The 18,030-nt window shown below is 44.2% G+C and overlaps 1 protein-coding gene across 2 annotated transcripts in view; it reads right to left on the bottom strand.

Moving 5' to 3' along the window:
• The window catches only part of Sgk1 (serum/glucocorticoid regulated kinase 1), a 118,785-nt gene that overhangs the window by 14,095 nt on the left and 86,660 nt on the right, over nucleotides 1–18,030 (bottom strand). For both annotated transcript variants that reach the window (XM_052169761.1, XM_052169760.1), the window contains exon 3: nucleotides 16,983–17,058. In XM_052169761.1, the coding sequence (XP_052025721.1) occupies nucleotides 16,983–17,058 (76 nt within the window). The remainder of the gene's footprint in view (nucleotides 1–16,982; nucleotides 17,059–18,030) is intronic.

Here is an 18,030-nt window from a genome sequence, read left to right on the forward strand (position 1 = left end):
TTTAAAGCCCACCCCATGTCATGTATCTCCAAGAAGGCCACACTTTTAAATCCTTCCTAAACAGTTCCGCTCACTGGGGACCAAGCTTTGGTACCTGAGCCTGTGAGGACTGCTCCCTCCTAGCTACCACATACAGCCTTCTGAAGAACCTTGCCCCACCCAGCCTGCTGAGTACTGCCCTCCATAGTAACTAAGTGTTCTCTCACTTAGTCATCTGCCTCAGGATATGGGGACCACTGGAAGACTGATAGATTCCACAGGATCAAGTTCTTTGCTCTATATCTTCAGTTGTGAGGAAGTCTCTTCTGATCTTTATCAGATGAGTGAAGGATGGGAAGACATTTTCATGTCCTGGGTGAAGGCTAACCTAACGAGAGTGGTCTCAGCAGGGAAGGCCTTTAAAACTTAAGCGAAGACAAAAATATGACCTTATGTGTATGGTCAGAGTGACAAGATAGAAACAGCTTGCCTGGAAGGTTGACTCCTGGAACTGGGACTCTGGAAAAATGGTGCCACATTACGGGTTCAATTGGCTGACACTGTCAGCATAGATTTAGGATAGACAGTAGCGAGCAAAGTTAGGGGCTTCGGTGAGTAGAAACTTATGTTAACTCACTGTATTTTCTCTGGGTAAGTTTTAGTTTTAGTTTTAGTAAGAATTGTCCACACAGGCTTGTGTATTTGAATACTCTGTCCCCTATTGGTAGAACTGTTTGGGAAGGGTTAAGAAGGCTTACTGGCCATCTGGGTAGTGGTAATGCCTTCTCTCTCTCTCCCTCTCCCTCTCTCTCTCCCTCTCTCTATCTCTCTCCCTCCCTCTCCCTCTCCCTCTCTCTCTCCCTCTCTCTATCTCTCCCTCTCTCTCACACACACACACAGTTTCTCTGTCTTTCTCTCTTTGTCTCTGTCTCTCTCTGTTTCTCTTTCTCTCTCTCTCCCTCTCCCTCTCTCTCTCACATACACACACACACACATACACACACACACACTGTTTCTCTGTCTTTGTCTCTTTGTCTCTGTCTCTCTCTGTCTCTCTGTCTCTCTGTCTCTCTCTCTCTCTCTGCCTCTCTCTCTCACACACACACACACATACATACACACACAGTTTCTCTGTCTTTCTCTCTGTCTCTGTCTCTCTCTGTTTCTCTTTCTCTCTCTCTCCCTCTCTCTCTCACATACATACACACACAGTTTCTCTGTCTTTGTCTCTTTGTCTTTGTCTCTCTCTGTCTGCCTCTCTCTCTCTCTCTCTCTCTCTCTCTCTCTCTCTCTCTCTCTCTCTCTCAATACAAGCTCTCAGCTATTGCTCCAGTACCATGCCTGCCTGCCTGCTGCTAAACTCCCTGCCACAAGAGTTGATAATGAAGCCCGGTGTGGTGGTGCACGCCTGTAATCCCAGCACCTGGGAGGCAGAGGCAGGCAGATTTCTGAGTTGGAGGTCAGCCTGGTTTACAGAGCGAGTTTCAGGACAGCCAGGGCTACACAGAGAAACCCTGTCTCGAAAAAACTAAACCCCAAAAACAAAAACAAAAACAAAAAATACAAAACCAAAACAAAACAAAAAACCAAAGAGTTGACAATGGACTCATCCTCTGAAACTTTTTTTTTTGAGACCCTGTAGCCCTAGCTAGCCTTGAACTTGTGACCCTACTACCTCCAGTTCCAAGTGCTCAGACTATGGGTACATACTGTCAACCCATTTGAGTTTCAGGATACAGGGCTGTGGGGAATTTATCCATTTGCAATCATCCATACATGTGTAACAGTACAGTAACATGATTTTACCCACTACACACACACACAGGCTTTGCATCATGGAGATAAGAAAATGTAGTATAGTCCTGGTTTCTTTCATACTAAGCAATTAAAAACCTTAGATGTTGTATCCTGAGACTTAAACATCTCCATTCTGCATATGGTAGACTTTAGAGTACAGATAGTTGAGTATCTTCATAACTTTTCCTGCCAGGTTTGATATGGGTTTCATCCCATTCTGTGGCCAGTAATTCCCAACATTCTTTGCAAGTCTATACAAGGTGAGCATTGCACCAATTTATCGAGCAAAAGTTTAAAAAGAAAAAGAAAGATTATTCCGATGTCTGTCTATGCATCAAGGCTGTCTAGCCATTCAAACAATGGGTTTGAACACATCAAATGTCATCTCAAGACCAGTTTTGAGCCCGAAAAAGCAATACAACAAAGTAGAAACATGAAGACCGCAGCTCTCAGGATGCCTGGACACATGGACATATCAACTTACTTCTCCCACAACAAAAAAAGCTCTGGAAGGCTGTGGCTCCTCCTTCCTTTGTAGGAATGTTCACTAATGCTCCTGGAATTGGCTGCCCTGCAGTGGCAGGAGACAGGTAGAGCTGCCCGTTTCCCTCAGGATATTTTTTTAAGTTTTGAAATTCATCCCCAACCTGAGGGTTACCAATAAGCCAAGCTCACCAGGGTGTTTAGGAGTCTGTATGCGTTTACATTTTCCTAGCATTTTGAAACCCAAAGAGTAGGATTCGCTTCCCCACCATCGAATGCTTTGCAGTAAGCAAAGCTCAATAAACACTGGAGGTATCTAATGAACGAATCTCTTCTCTCCTGAGCCTGCCACATTTCTCCTACTTATCTTTCCTTCTCGGTCTCAAAACGTTAAGACAAATTTTGATAGAAATTATTTATTATGAAAGAGATCCTGGAGGTGAACTGATTGCTGTTTTTACCTTTATATTTATATAGGTAAGTTTTTATCATCATCAGAACTTTCGTGCTCTGCATAAGAGCACATCTGCATTAGAGTTTAAATATCTGGCTTTTCAAATTTTGGTTTAAGAGCAGGGCGGTGTTGGCACACGCCTGTAATCCCAGCACTCTGGGAGGCAGAGACAGGAGGATTTCTGAGTTCGAGGCCAGCCTGGTCTACAGAGTGAGTTCTAGGACAGCCAGGGCTCTACAGAGAAACCCTGTCTCGAAGAAAACAAATCCAAAAAAACCAAATTTTAGTTTGATTTTTAAGACAGGCTACATAAGCTAACCCAGAACTCCCCCATGTAGCCGAGGTCGCCTTAAACTCATCTTTCTGCCTCTGCCATCCAATCGCTGGATTATAAGCACACAGCCTCACACCTGGCCTTGTTTTTATCAGGCCAATAAATAACTAAAGGGCAGAAATGGACACCACAAACAGTTTTTACATAACTCCTACCTGATGCTTTTCTGTCTCCTGCCTCCATCTTCCTATTCCTATGTTCTTACATGGTTGCATTTTTGGAGATTACAAGTTTCTAAAAGTTTGAAATGAACATTATTATTCACTATTATTCCTTTCTGTCTCTTTTAAAAACAGCATTACAGATGGGCAGTGATGACACAGCATTTAATCCCAGCATTTAGGAGGGGGAGATTGGTGGATCTCTGAGTTCAAAACCAGCCTGGTCTACAGAGTAAGTTCCAGGATAGCCAGGGCTACACAGAGAAACCCTGTCTCAAAAACAAAACAAAACAAAACAAAACAAAACAAAAATAAAATAATAAAAATATCTCTTTGTGAAAGCTGCAGTGTGTCTCAGTACGAAGAATAGCATGCCTTTTCTTGCAAATATTCATGGCAAGTTCAAGGTTCAAGGCCACTGGCTTAAGACTTACACAGGACTCCTCTCAGACATCCAGTGGTTATCAAGAGGATCCTGCAGCTTTGGCTCTGCAGAGCTAGCCCCTTCATGCGCTCCAGCTGCTCCGACAGGAGAGATGACAGAGTGGCCAGCTCTCCCAGGTGGGACCTGGATCCGGACCTGGGCGGTAGCTGAGTTGGTCAGCCCTCCGGTTTTCCCTCACCCAAGCCCCTTGGCTTTGCCCAGGTGAAGGGCAGCAGAGTCGGTCATTGTAGAATTAATAGTCTGTTCTCACAAGGCTGTTGTTAATTATAATTCTAGTCATTTGTAAAGGTCTTGTGGAAATTTTCTCATTTTTAAGATTTATTTTTAGTGTGTGGGTGTTCCACATGTGAACCATGTATGTGCTTGGTGCCCAAGGAAACCAGGTGTCAAACTCCCGGAACTGGAGTTACCGATGGCTGTGAGCCGCCATGAGGGCGCTAAGACCCAAACCCACATCCTCTGGAAGAGCATCCGGCGCTCTTAGCCACTGAGCCATCTCTTTAGACACTTCTTGTCTGATTTTCCATTATAATAGCTAGCATTTGTTGAATGGCTTTTAGAATGTGCCAGACCTTAAGCAAGTTGGGTTTCAGACCCAGGACAAGCAGCTGAGATTCCTATTTATCACAATAGACCCTGACTTTAAGTTCTCCGGGCATCCCTCAATCCCTACCTGTTCTAAGGTGTGGCTGGCACAGCCCACCCTCTACCCTGAACTTTCCAGCCCAGGGGCTGGGCCTCCCCTCCCCAGAGGCTCCTCCCTTTATAATCCAGACATTTTGCTAGATATATCTATCCATATCTACAACTTTCTATATCTATCTCTCTATCTTGGCATGCAGATTGGCACTTTCCCTTGCCCCATTCCTTGGAAGCAGTGAATCCTCCAGAGAGCAGCCCCCCCCCCCAAATAAATCTGCCCCCTTTAACTTTTAACTTTGTTTGAGTTGGCTTATTCTTCAGTGGAGAAAACCTATTCATACATAACATTCTTTATGCAATTCTAACCCAGTTCCTGTGACTGTGAAAAACTGTTAGTTGTTCTTACCTTTGGCTTCAAAAGATATCACCGTGTGATATGATATAGAAATGACAGAGTCAGAAAGCAGATCTGGGTGCTTCTAATGCTAAAAGCCTCGTTTTAAATGAGAAAACACAGCCTAGTAAACCCAGCTCATGCTTAAAAACAAGTTGAAAATACTAGGTGTGTGTGTGTGTGTGTGTGTAGGTTGTGTAGGTCTGTAATGGTACTCAGAGTAGAAGGTAAGCATAAGTGTCTGGAGTTTCAGGACTGCACAGGATTGCCAATGAGATCTTATTTCAACAGAAATGAGATGAAATGAAACACAAAGCTATTTAACACCCTATGAACACCTCCGCTGGGTTTCCCATACCTTAAACATACTCAAAATACATCAGCATACACTCTGACATGAGAGCAATCTACAGCCTAGGTTTACTGGCAAGGTTACTTCTCAGTTTGAATTGTCCTTTCCCCAAACACCTGTGTGCACGTTTGAACTAATGCCACGGCTTTGACGTCACTGAAGCAGCTAAGGAGAGCGAGCAGGGTTTCCAGGAAATCTGATATTCCGGTTCTGTCCAGCATTAGGACTCATCATTAGGGTGAGTCAAGTACTCGCTCAACTGTCCTCACAGTTTAACAGCCATTTCTCAAACCACAAAGGATGATGGGAAACACGGGTGAACGCAGGCGGGGGAACAGTTTGAGAAGCCAACTTATGCCATTTAATGCCCATGAGGGCAGTACAACCTAGTTACTACGGTGTAATTCTCCTCTAACAAAACAAAACTCTAATCACTCAGAAAGAGCTGATGGCCATGCATTTCTGAGAAGATAAAATTAGAGAGCCACATCTTAGCTCAAGGATGCCACTCTATGCCCCCCAGGCCACCTGTGACTGCCTTCTCCTAAGTCTCTTTGTACGTCTCCTAAGTCTTTCTTTTCTGTCAGGGTACACCATAATAACCAGAGTTTTAATCAGGACCATTTTGCTTTGTTTCAGGATGAACTCTCAGCCTAAAAATCTAATCCATCCTCATTCCTAATTTCCTTCGTTTACAACTTTCCTTTTCTCTCCACCCATTCCATTAAGAAGCTAAATCCACAGCTGGGTACGGTGGCGCATGCCTTTAATTCCAGTACTTGGAAGCCCGGAGCAGGTGGATCTGAGTTCAAGGCCATCCTGGTTTACAGAGTGAGTTCCAGGACAGCCAGAGGTACAGAGACCCTGTAAACAAACAAACTGGAAAAGAAGACCGGTCCTCACCTGCCCTTCAGTGAACCATTTTCGTTCCTGGGATAGCTATCTACTGGATACCAGCTATTTCTACTATGCACAGTTTTAAAGTTACAACATAGTTTTTAAGTGTTCAAAATATATTTTGCCACATGCCTCATCGCATGCTTGTAGTCCCAACACTTTGGAGGGGAGAGCAGAAGGAGCCAGAGTTAGTTCAGTTATCCACAGCTACAAAGAAAATGTTAAGCCAGCCTGGAATACATAATTTCTTGTATTTTATCTAACAAAACGTAGTCCTGTTATTAAGAAAAAAACTCAATTGGGAGGCAGAGGCAGGCAGATTTCTGAGTTCCAGGCCAGCCTGGTCTACAGAGTGAGTTCCAGGACAGCTAGGGCTACACAGAGAAACCCTGTCTTGAAAAAACAAATAAACAAAAAACCAAAACCAACAAAAGAACAAAACTCAAAAAACTACGTTTGCTTAATCAAATCTGTTCTCATATTTCCTTGTATATTCATGTTTGTAATGTGTGCATACGTTGGTACAAATATATTCGTTTGCATGTGGTACACGTGCTTTGTGTTAAAATACTTTTTACTAAAATGTTCCTTTTGCCTAAAATCGTGCTGTCCTTTGAGACAGGCTTCCTCCGTGTAGTCCTGACTGCCCTGGAACTTGCTCTGTAGATAAGGCTGACCTTGAACTAACTCTGCCTCCAAAAAGCTGGGATTAAAGGCACCACCAGCACGGAGCAAGGAGCAATCAGACTCTTTTCTAAAGTTGGTCATTTTGTTTCTTTGAGACCTGGTTCCACTATAGAGCACAGGGTGGCCTTGAACCTATGACCTTCTTTTCCTTTACCTCCCACACACTGAGTTTATAGGCTTCCCCCCCCCCCCTTTTCTGGTCCTGAGTCTCCTTTGATTCTAGAGCCTGGCATAAATTTACAGTCTTATGCTTGACGTGGTGAGGGTGAATCTGAGTTTAAGGCCAGCCCAGTCTAGAGATCAGAGTTCAGGGACAGCAGTGGCTACACAAAGAACATATATCTTGGGGGTGGGGATGGGGTAGAAAAGAGTCCTTTGCTTGAGAAAACGCAAATTTAACTTGCTGACACTTGCCCTCTCAACAATTTGTATTAGACATTATAAAATGTCCTTTGTAAGAATAAAGAAAGCTACCGGAGGTTTGATATTTCGGCGTATTAATCAAACATATTAGACCTTAAAAATAAGATCATAGGCTGGCCTCAGTCATTTTTCTATGCAGGTTAACTAACTGTGGTGTAGCCGGGGAGGTGGTGGCACACACCTTTAGTCCCAGCAGTTGGAGGCAGAGGCAGACAGATTTCTGAGTTCAAGGCCAGCCTGGTCTACAGAGTTCCAGGACAGCTAGGGCTACACAGAGAAACCCTGTCTTGAAAAACCAAACCAAACCAAACCAAAAAAACTAACTGTGGTGTAGCTTAGGGTATCCTTGAGCTTCTGACCCGTGTCTCTACCTCCCAAGTGCTGCTAGCTTATGTGGTTCTGGGAATGGAGCCCAGGGCTTTGTGGATGCAGGATACAGTCGTCACCACTGGCTGAACTGTATCTCAGCACACCAGAACACTTACACCTTAGCTGCAACTAACAATGCCAGATATTCTTGATGCAGTTTAACATAAGATAACAAAATGAGGGAAATTTGTTGGAATATGAGAAAGATAACTTTCCTAAAGCGTGGATTGCCTTCGATCTATTTATTTTACATCTTTAAAATGACAACATGTATTATTCAGGTTTCTCTGGAAGTTTCCACTCCTTTGGGATCCTTTAATATCCTGGATATCAGATATTTATATTATGATTCATAACAGTTGTAAAGCAGAAAAAAAATTTATGGTGTTGAGTCACTACAACTTGAGGAACTGTTAGGGTCAGAGCATTAGGAAGGTTGAGAACCACTACTCTAGAGTAACAGAACTTTTAGAAAGAATCTATAGGTACAGAAAGGAGATTTATTAAAATGACTTACAGGCTGTAGTCCGGATAATACAAGGAAGGTTGGCTGTGAACGGGAAGTCCAAAAATCCAGGAGTTGTATCCACGAGTCAGAGTGTCTGGATAAAAGGTGTGCCTTCCTGCCTCAAGATATGGATTAAAAGTAGACCTTCCTACTTCAAATTAGACAAACATTCCTCACAGATGTGCCCTCCATTTCCAGATGTAGTCAAGTAGATAACCAAGAATAGTTATCATACAAAATGTCCTGATAAAATTTTAGCAGTAAGAAAAACTATGAAAACCAAGTGTCTGTCCCCCTGGCACACAGGAGGCAGAAGCAGAGGCACAGGAAGAGGCAGAGATAAAGGCTAGACAGGAAGAGCTTCACAAGTTCAAGGTCAGCCTGGTCTACACAATGACTTTCAGGCCAGGCAAATTCTTGGCCAGCTATATAGCCAAACTGTTTCAAAAAGACTGGCAGACAGACAGACAAAGACTTTGAAAATCAAAGCTCTTAGGTGTGACATGAATTATTTGAATAAAATAGGCACAAGAGGATAGTCACTGATATGTGATTGTGGTTTTGTTTACATATTACTTCTTTTGTTACATTGTGTGTGTGTGTGTCTGTGTGTATGTCACAGTGTGAATTTAGAGCTCTGAAGACAACTTGAACTCCATTTTCTCCTTCCATCATCTGGGTCCTGGGGCTGGGACTCTGGTTGATGGCAGGTACCTTTTACCCACTGAGTCGTCATGTGAGCACAGGTCACAATTGGAGTATTTTGACACTATAGTAATAGATTGATATATCTTCAATAGAAATTACATTTAAAAAAAATGTCACGTTTTCCTGGCCAGTAATGTATAGACAGATTGTTCCTCATGATAGTCTACTGTAGGCTAACATAAATGTTCTGAACATTGGTAGAGCCAGTAAACCAAATTATAATGTATGGTAGGTTGTGCGTGCTAGTTGTTTCCCTGACAGTATGTTTCAGATTACTGTGTGTTTATTAGCATAACCCCTCGCTGTAAGTAGAACAGTACCCATACTGTGTAAAAACATTTTTCAGCGAATTTGGGGAACCAGAAAAAAAAAAAAAAACAGCCATTGTAGAATACTGTTAATTCATCCCCCAGTCAAATAGCAGAAGTAACAAGTACATTTAGACCGGAGAAAGAGGAAGATAAACTTCTGAGCCCCGAAAAGGCAGAAGAGACCTTGATCCATCTGTAAAGCCACAGAAGGCTGAACCCTTAATCTACTCAACCCGAGCGGACATGAGGGGGCTCCTCGGTGACAAGCTAAATTGGATCTGTAGTCACACATGCATTTGGCAGTGGGGTAGTCATGAGGCTGGGATTTGACGGACTTTAATGCCAAACAACTCGAATGTTACATGAGCTTGACTCTCAGAGGCCTCTGAAAGGACATTCACTGTACATTGGGTACATCCTCAGTCTAGAACTGTGCACGCCGAGACACGGAGCAAAGTTCTTTCCTGCATTCCAAATCCTGGCTTTAGAATTCCACTGGTTTGGTTTTCCCACCTTTTTTTTTTTTTTTTTTTTTTTTTTTTTTTTTTTTTGAGATAGAATCTCACACAGCACAGGCTGGTCTCAAAGCCACACTCTATAGGTTAAAATGGTTCTGAATTCTGATTGTGCTGCCTTTACCTTCCTAGCGTTAGGAAGACATGTACGTAACCACCACATCTAGCATAGAAGCCAACAGTCTCTTTTAAGGATTCTAAGACTGTAAGAAAAATGTGTTCCTGTCTTTCTGGTTGTGGTAGCCAAGAGTACACGGAAGAATATGGGACGGCACAGGCAAAGAATAATGTGGAAGAGGCTGTTTCAGTCCAAAGAAGAAAGTAAAATCTGAGTTTACAACCTTATCAATTACTTGTTTAACTGCTTAAAGATTAAAAGCCAAAACAAAAAATTAAGTGAGCTATTTTATCTAAATGAACAGGCAACACCTGGTGTTATCTCCAGCTGCAGGACTTTGGGCCCAGAGCGTGTGCATGTGATCTAGCAAGCCTGTGTGCTTCTCCAGAGGGCCTGTCAATCTTGTGTCTGGGGCCCTAGATAATGAGGTCCAATAAATGATGAGACTTTACATTTCAGGGAAAAAACAAAATACTAAAGGTCCAGTAAGGCACAAAATACTGAAGGTAGAACTAAAACAAAACGTGGGATTCTTTTGCTCACTACAAATGTAAATGTGTGAATTGTCCTACAAAAGCACAATTCTTCCTCCAAAAACATACACTGCCCATGTTACACCATTAACTCTGCTGTATTCCCTCCTTGGATGCTCACGGTCTGTTATTACGGTTCCATTCTTGCTGGTGGAAGAAATGAAATCACCCAGGGGGTAGATCGTGGCAGGAAGCCACTGAGGCGGAAGTCTAGATTCTGTGGCAGAGTCAGGAGGTCTTAATCTCAAGTTCACCACATGAACCACAACAGGCAGTACAGAACTCAACTTGGCTACTTCCTGCTACTCCGGGCCACCGGAAGAGACATGCTTCAGGAGACAGAGAGTGCCTGTGGCTAGCAGCTTCCAAGTGTGCAGCGTTATCTGAACATGCTAGCTCATGCCTGTAATGCCAGTACTTGGAAGACTGAAGCTAGAGATTGCCATGACTTTGGGTCAGTTTGAGACCTTGGATTATAGTAGGACCTTGTCTTAAACACACACACACACCACACACACACACACACACACACACACACACACCACACACACACACACACACACACACACATACATACACACATACCACACACACACACCACACACACACACACACACACACACCCCACAAATGCATGTGCACACACACAAAGATGGATGTCCATTTTGGGAGGCAACATATGAGTAGTGGAACACAGCTCTGTCCTTCCGATGGATTTTTTTCATTAAACCTTCTAAATGAAACACACTCCTCCTCTTTAAGTTTTGGTGAGACCTAATCAAATTCATTTGTCTGTCACATGTTTAATTGTGCCTGTGCCATATGCAAAGGACTTTCAGGAACTGAACACCCTGGGTATTATTTTAAAGGGAAGTGGGAGATGCTAAGGACTTGGTGATTCTAACTTAAGACACCCGCCCATTTTTCCTCCCCTCTCTTTTCTTGACGTTGCTTTGTTGTACTTGGCAAAGGGGGAACTGAGTTTACAAGGAGCCTTTCATTTGCCAGCATAAAAAAACTTTCTCTGAGTGACTCATTAAGTTAATCAATCAAGACTATCAGCGGCTATTGTCATATTGAGGCCATCTGTGGTCAAATTTCAACTTCTACAAAGAAAGCAGTCTGAATCAGAGTTGATAAGAGAACTGATTGCGCGGCTGAGGTGCTCCACCTCCGGTGACAGGGTGTTGACAGGTCCCAGTGTGTGGGGTTCATGCAGGAAGTCACACCTGCTGTGAGCTCCAGAAGCTATAGGATGCTTGTGAGCTGCTATTCCACACTGCAGCCCACCCACCCCACACCTTTCTCTAGATTTTCCATTCTTTGAGCCCCATCATCCTCGGTGTCCCCTGCACTGTGAAGGGCGTGTTGGAGGCGTCCCATTGCCGCTGGTCCTTCTATAGCCATTTACTTATACAAGTACTCTGACCAGTCACCGCTGATCACTGCAAAATGGAACGCCTCTGACCAGGGCCAATAGCAGCAGCATTCTATGGCCACAGACACAGTTATAGAGAAGGCAATTTGGTGGGCACATCATGTCTACTTAGAAACTATAGAAGCTTCCTCACTAGGCCAAATGACCTCACAAGCCACAGGCTTTCAGATAAGCTTACAATACCAGACATCAATTTCTTCTAATGGACCCAGCACCGAGTCCAATCAGAGAGCAGTCGGTTACCCCCATAACAAACCTGACACAGTGCACAGTAGGCTCACCTTGAACAAGGGAGGGGTCCACAGCTGAGTGAGACTGACTGAGAATTCTCCCCAGGCAGGGCAGCCTGCATAGCACCTTCTGGAATTCTGACGGCTAGTCAGCAAGGGGGAAAGTTCCAGTTCAGTTCCAGCTTGGACTTTCTCTGTCCTGTGACCAAGGCATGAAGTGCTTTCATCAATGGAGTATTACCATCTAGTTCTGGTCAGCAAATAGCAACCAGGACAGTTGCCTGTGTTCCTTTGGGCTCTGCAAGGTCCTCCCTAGCTAACAACTTATAGGAAGGCAGCCTACATCTGCCACTAAGATAATTAATTTATCTCATTTAATAATGTGTGACTTTTTATCCATCTATACAAAGTAACTCAATTCACTCTTTTTTTTTTTTTTTAGGAACTTTATTATTCAATTAGCAAGTGTATTTTTTTTCCGGTTTTTCTCACTCATCGCTACTGCGGTTATGTCTCTCCTCTACGTCCCCCCTCCCATCACCCTGGCTCCCCTCCCAATGTGTTCCTTCTCACCTGGGTGCCCCTCTTCCACTTTCATGTCACATTTATTCTACAACAAGCACACACCAACACAGACACACACGTACCATCACACATATAAACACACACAAACCACACACACACCATTCTGAAACATAATAGAACATTGACTTGTCTCCTTGCGAGGGGGGGGGGGAGAAATTACCCTCAGTTTTGACTATGGCTCTTAAATTTTCCCTTCAAAATAATCTAGCTGTGCACAGAAGTTTCTGTCTATAATCCCAGAGATTGGGAAACCAAGGCAGGAGAATTGCTGGGAGTTCAAACCTAGCCTGGATGACGCAGCAAGACTCTGTCACAAACAGCAAACAAATGAGCACTCACAACTAAATCTAGAGGTTTTAACAAACAAAAAGGTTAACGTAACTTGTGATAAGCAGCCTAGAAGAAATCCAGGAAGCGCTTCAGGGAACCATTCTCTTTCCCAGCAAACAAGTGCACAGATAAAAGATTGGTCCTCAAGATGGGTCTATGGTTTGATCTTTCATTGGCATAGCATCCATCTCCTGGCTTCTCAGCCAGAGAACACTATCCACGTTGCTAATAAAAGGGGTTGGGGAAATCACACTATGAACTTGGAAGGAGACTTCATTCTGTGTTGAAATCCTAAGTTATAGTATATTCCGGCCCACTGCAGGGCCAGCAACTTAAAACCAGTATGTACAAAAAAGCAAACGGTGGACGCAAGTTTCAGTCTTACGTGACAGCAGAAAGGAGTTTGAAAATGTGTAGCCTTTTGATTTTTTTTTTTTTTTTGATTTTTTTCGAGACAGGGTTTCTCAGTATAGCCACGGCTGTCCTGGAACTCTATAGACCAGGCTGGCCTTGAACTCAGAAATCCACCTGCCTCTGCCTCCCAAGTGTTGGGATTAAAGGCGTGTGCCACCACCGCCCAGCTGCCTGTTTGAGTGAATGCTGGGTAGGTGTGAGGGACTCCAGCCCCAGAGAAGAAGGTGGACTTGAAAGTGGGCTGATTCCTGATTCAAGTCATTATTTTACTCCTCTCTCTCCCTTTCTATCTTCCCCCTTATTTCTTCCTGAGATGATTTGGCCTTACCATGAGGTCAGAATGCCCTCAAACTTGTAGTGACTGACCGCCCTGCCAGCTGGGATTACCTACGTGACCCTCAACACATGACCCTCTTTCCTTACACTCCATATGAGGTATAAAACACTTATAAATCCTAAACGGAAACTGAGACTACACAGTATGTTTAGTGTTTCTCCAGCTGCTGCGTACGGCAACCAGTCTTCCTCTCGCAAAGAAGGCTAGGTATGAAAAGGTTTCTACCAGACTTCAAGGTAAACTGATCCTCACACATTCCTTATGCTTAATAAGATAATATTTGGATGCGGTGGTGACACACACCTTTATTCCCAGCACTTGGGAGGCCGAAACAGGCATATCTCTTGAGCTGGCAGCAACCTGTTTTACACAGCAAGTTCCAGAACAGTCAGGGCTACACAGAGAAACCCTGTCTGGGTAACAAACAAGCCAGAGACTCTGTAGTCTATTTAGGCTTATTGTATTTGGGATGGCTGTTCAAGGTTGTCCACTTGGCTACATCTGGAATGAACTGCAACCTAGAAATGAAGGGCGTACCAGTGAAATATTTTCTTTTTTTGCTTCGTTTGAAGTGGTTGGATCCACTTCTTATGTAGATATCTGAGGTGGGAAGACACATACATACCTTTCATTCACACACACACACACACACACACACACACACACTCACACACACACACATACACACACACACACACACACACACTCACACACACATACACACACAGAGTTTGTGTGACAAAAACTGATAAAATTAAGCATCCATAGGACAAGTCCACTATTATACATGAAGATTTTAATGCTCCTGTCTCAGTAATTGCATGAGTGTCTATGTCAGGGAGGAGGAGGTGTTACAAGAGGGACCCTGTTTGCTATAGCTCTCCAATCACACAGACATTTCCAAAGTGAGCAGACACGACAGACTTCTATTTTTATCTCAGCATTTCATTTTTGAGACAGAGATTCACCCTGTAGACCCCAGGCCGGCCTTCCACTCACAATCCTCCTGCCTCAGACATGTTCTGCATTCAGTGTTCTACGTTGTAATTCCTCTGCAGCCTACCAGTGCCCAAGGTCTCCGCTCCTGTCCCAGATGAGTCCCTCCCCCCACCAACTCCCCACCCTCCACCCGCATTCTCTTCACATCGCTCCTACTAAGGCTGCCTTCTGCTTTGTGTCTTCATCATACATGGTGTGGACCTTAGCAGTCTTAGTGCGCAGACGGCTTGTTAATTGCGGTGTTGCCTTGCTAATGGACTAAAGGGCAGTAAGACAGGCCAGGCACTCACTGTCACGCTCTCTCGTCCTAAGACACACATAATACAAAACAGGAAAAAAAAAGGATGATAGATAAAATGATAGATAAACTTTGTCTTTCAAAGAAAATAGAATGTTTTACACACACACACACACACACACACACACACACACACACACACTCCCAAGTCCCTGACTTCTGTTAGTAATATACTCTCTGACTCTGGTCTTTCAATTTAATTTAATTTGATTTTTTACTTATTCACTTTACAGCCTGCTCACTGCTCCCCTCCTGCCTACTCCCTCCCCTAATCCTTCTCTCCCACCCCACCCTACCCCTTCTCCTCTGAGCGGCTGGGCACCCCCCCCCCACACACACACACACACAAGCACTTCAAGTCTCTGTGAAGCCACTGAGGCCAGACAAGGCAGCCCAGCTAGAACATAGCCCAGTACAGATGACAGCTTTTGGGGTAGCCCCCTCCCCCTTTATGAAGAAAAGACGAAAGCCACAGTCAGTCCCCACTGCTCCTCACAGGAGAGCTGTCTCTCCCCACATGGATGGGGTAGCAGCTGGTGCTGGACTCTGCCCTGCTCCCAGACTTCCGCTGCTCTGGACTTGGGCTTTGGATGGTATCAGATGTTCTAGCCTGTCACCTCCTTTCCAGTCTCCCGGGGTTAGATGGCCCCTCCTGTTTCACAGGCCTGCTGCGTACACTGAATTAAATTTCGTGAACACACTTCATAAACGTGTGAGGCATAACATAAACATTAAGGCTCCGCGCCGCTTTCCTGTGTCATTAGGCCCTACTTAATTAGAGAAAGTGCGAGCCGGTCTCACTGTCTCTGTTTCGGCTCCTCTCTGCCTCAGACCAGCTCCCCTATTTCTAGTGTCTACCTCATGCTATTTGGCATGACAGCTCATAGAAAGAAATCCTTCTCCCTTCTAGAACACACTTTGCCCTCTGACAGAATTTTTTTCATCCTACACCTTGAACCTAGGCCTGATACATGCTAGTTAAGGCCCTCTACCACAGAACTCCAATCCCAGTCCAAATACAAGGACTCTTTTGCTTTGCTTAGCTTTTATTTATTTATTTATTTATTTATTTATTTACTTACTTATTTTTGTGCTGCTGGGGATCAAACATAGGAGATTGTACATGTTAGGTAAGTGTCCTACCTGTGAGTGCTGTCTTCTGCTGGTCTTGTATAAGTTTTTTTTGTTGTTGTTGTTTTGTTTTTGTTTTTGTTTTCTGGTTTTGGTTTTTTGGAGACAGGGTTTCTCTGTATAGCCATGGCTCTCCTGGAACTCACTCTGTAGACGAGGCTGGCCTTGAACTCAGAAATCCGCCTGCCTCTGCCTCCCAGAGTGCTGGGATTACAGGCGTGCGCCACCACTGCCTGGCTGGTCTTGTATAAGTTGAAGCATAGTATCTCATCTCATAGAGTGGTGCTCCTCACATCTCACAGAGCAGAGCTCCCTTCATCACATAGAGCAGTGCTCCTCCCACTCACAGAGCAGTGCTCCTTTCATCTCACAGAGCAGTGCTCCCTCATCTCACAGAGCAGTGCTCCCTCATCTCACAGAGCAGTGCTCCTCTCATCTCACAGAGGAATGCTTCTCTCATCTCACAGAGGAGTGCTCCTCTCATCTCACACAGTAGTACCTCTCTCATCACACAGAGCAGTATTCCTCACATCTTCGCACAGCAGTGCTCCCTCACCTCAGAGCAGTGCTCCTCTGAACTCACACAGTTGTCTTCTTCTTACTCGGAAAGCTTCAAACCATTGACAGCACAGTCACTGTCTGCTCTCCTCTGAGGACTTGAATATATGATTTATTTTAGGCTTTTAGGTTCTTTGAATACAGAACCTTTTCCTTTCTACATAGCCCAGGCTGGCCTTAACCTCTTGGCCTTGATCCTCTTGACTCAGCCTCCCAAGTACTGTGAGTAGAAACATGAACCATCATGTCCACTAAAACATTCGAGCTAATGTATTTGCCTATGTTATTCCACTGTTCTTCCCAATCACTCTAGAAAATACAGCCACTCTTCAGTTCCCCAGCTCTGGAATACAGTTTGCATATATAGATTGCAAATACAGACAGTGCATATACCTCAGAGACCGAAGTAGAGAAATGTAATAAAGGGATGTTTATGGGAATAAAGTTAATAGTGAATTGTAATTATTTGTTAGGCTAGGCACAAGCATGCAAGCAAACAATACGTGTGTGCCCGGCGCGGCTTAGGAGCTGAGTGCGTGGATCTGATCATACCTGAATCATCACTAGTCCAGAAGGCTCTCGGGTCCGGCTTGCTCAGGATGTTGGCGTGATTACACGGACCTTTCACCTTGAAAACATAAAGGGAAACAAGGGTTGTGAGAATCGAGTCATCGTGTCACTGCTTCCGGGCCTCTTGTTCTAGTGTGGACTGTCCAGAAGTAAGGCTTGTGCAAACAGCGTCCTGGGCCATAGCTGGGGTGTTGGGGACTCTGCTGACTGTAGCTCTGAAGTCCCATATGTGGGAAACCCTTTAATCTTCCACAATCTGGGACTGTTGCTCACCCCAGGATAGGGTAGCTGACAGGCTAATAGCAAGATAAGCAATTGGGGGATAATTCTCACTCTCTCCTCTGTCAATGCACAGACCACACAACTGATGACACAATGATGACGTAAAAGCTGTTTTAGATCTGTTTGTAACTGAAACTGTGACTTTAGTAAGTACTGACTGTGAAAATGTATAGTAATGAAGAGAACTTCAAAAGAAAATTCTTCTAGCTGGGCATGGTGACACATGCTTTTAACAGAAGCATTTAGGAGGCAGAAGTAGGAGGATCTCTGTGAGTCTGAGGGCAGCTTGGTCTACATAGTGAGTTCCAGGCTAGCCAGGTGTACACAGGGAGATGCTATCTTTAACAATAATAATTTGTAAACAAAAATAAAATGAAAGACTTCTTCTTTTGTAATTTGTAAAGGTTAAATTAACCCCAGCCATCAACTTTATGACTCTAGAATCACCTGGGAGATGAGCTTTTGAACATGCCTCTGGGGGGAATATCTCAATTAGGTTCATGAGGTTGGAAGACCCCACCCTCAACCCCCAACCCCCACCGTGGGCAGCACCATTCCCCTGGCTGTGGGATTCTGGACTTCTACAGATGAGAAAGTGAGTGGAACAAAGGGATTCTTTGTCTGTTTCTTAACTGGATACAATGTGTCTCGGCTTCTCAACTGGATACAATGTGACCAGCTGCCTGAGGTTCCTGTTGCTGTGGCTTTCTAACCTTGATGGAGAGAACTCTCAAACTTTAAGTCTAAA

This window comes from Apodemus sylvaticus, chromosome 23 (genome assembly GCF_947179515.1).
Source record: "Apodemus sylvaticus chromosome 23, mApoSyl1.1, whole genome shotgun sequence".
In the NCBI taxonomy this organism is placed as follows: Eukaryota; Metazoa; Chordata; class Mammalia; order Rodentia; family Muridae; genus Apodemus; species Apodemus sylvaticus.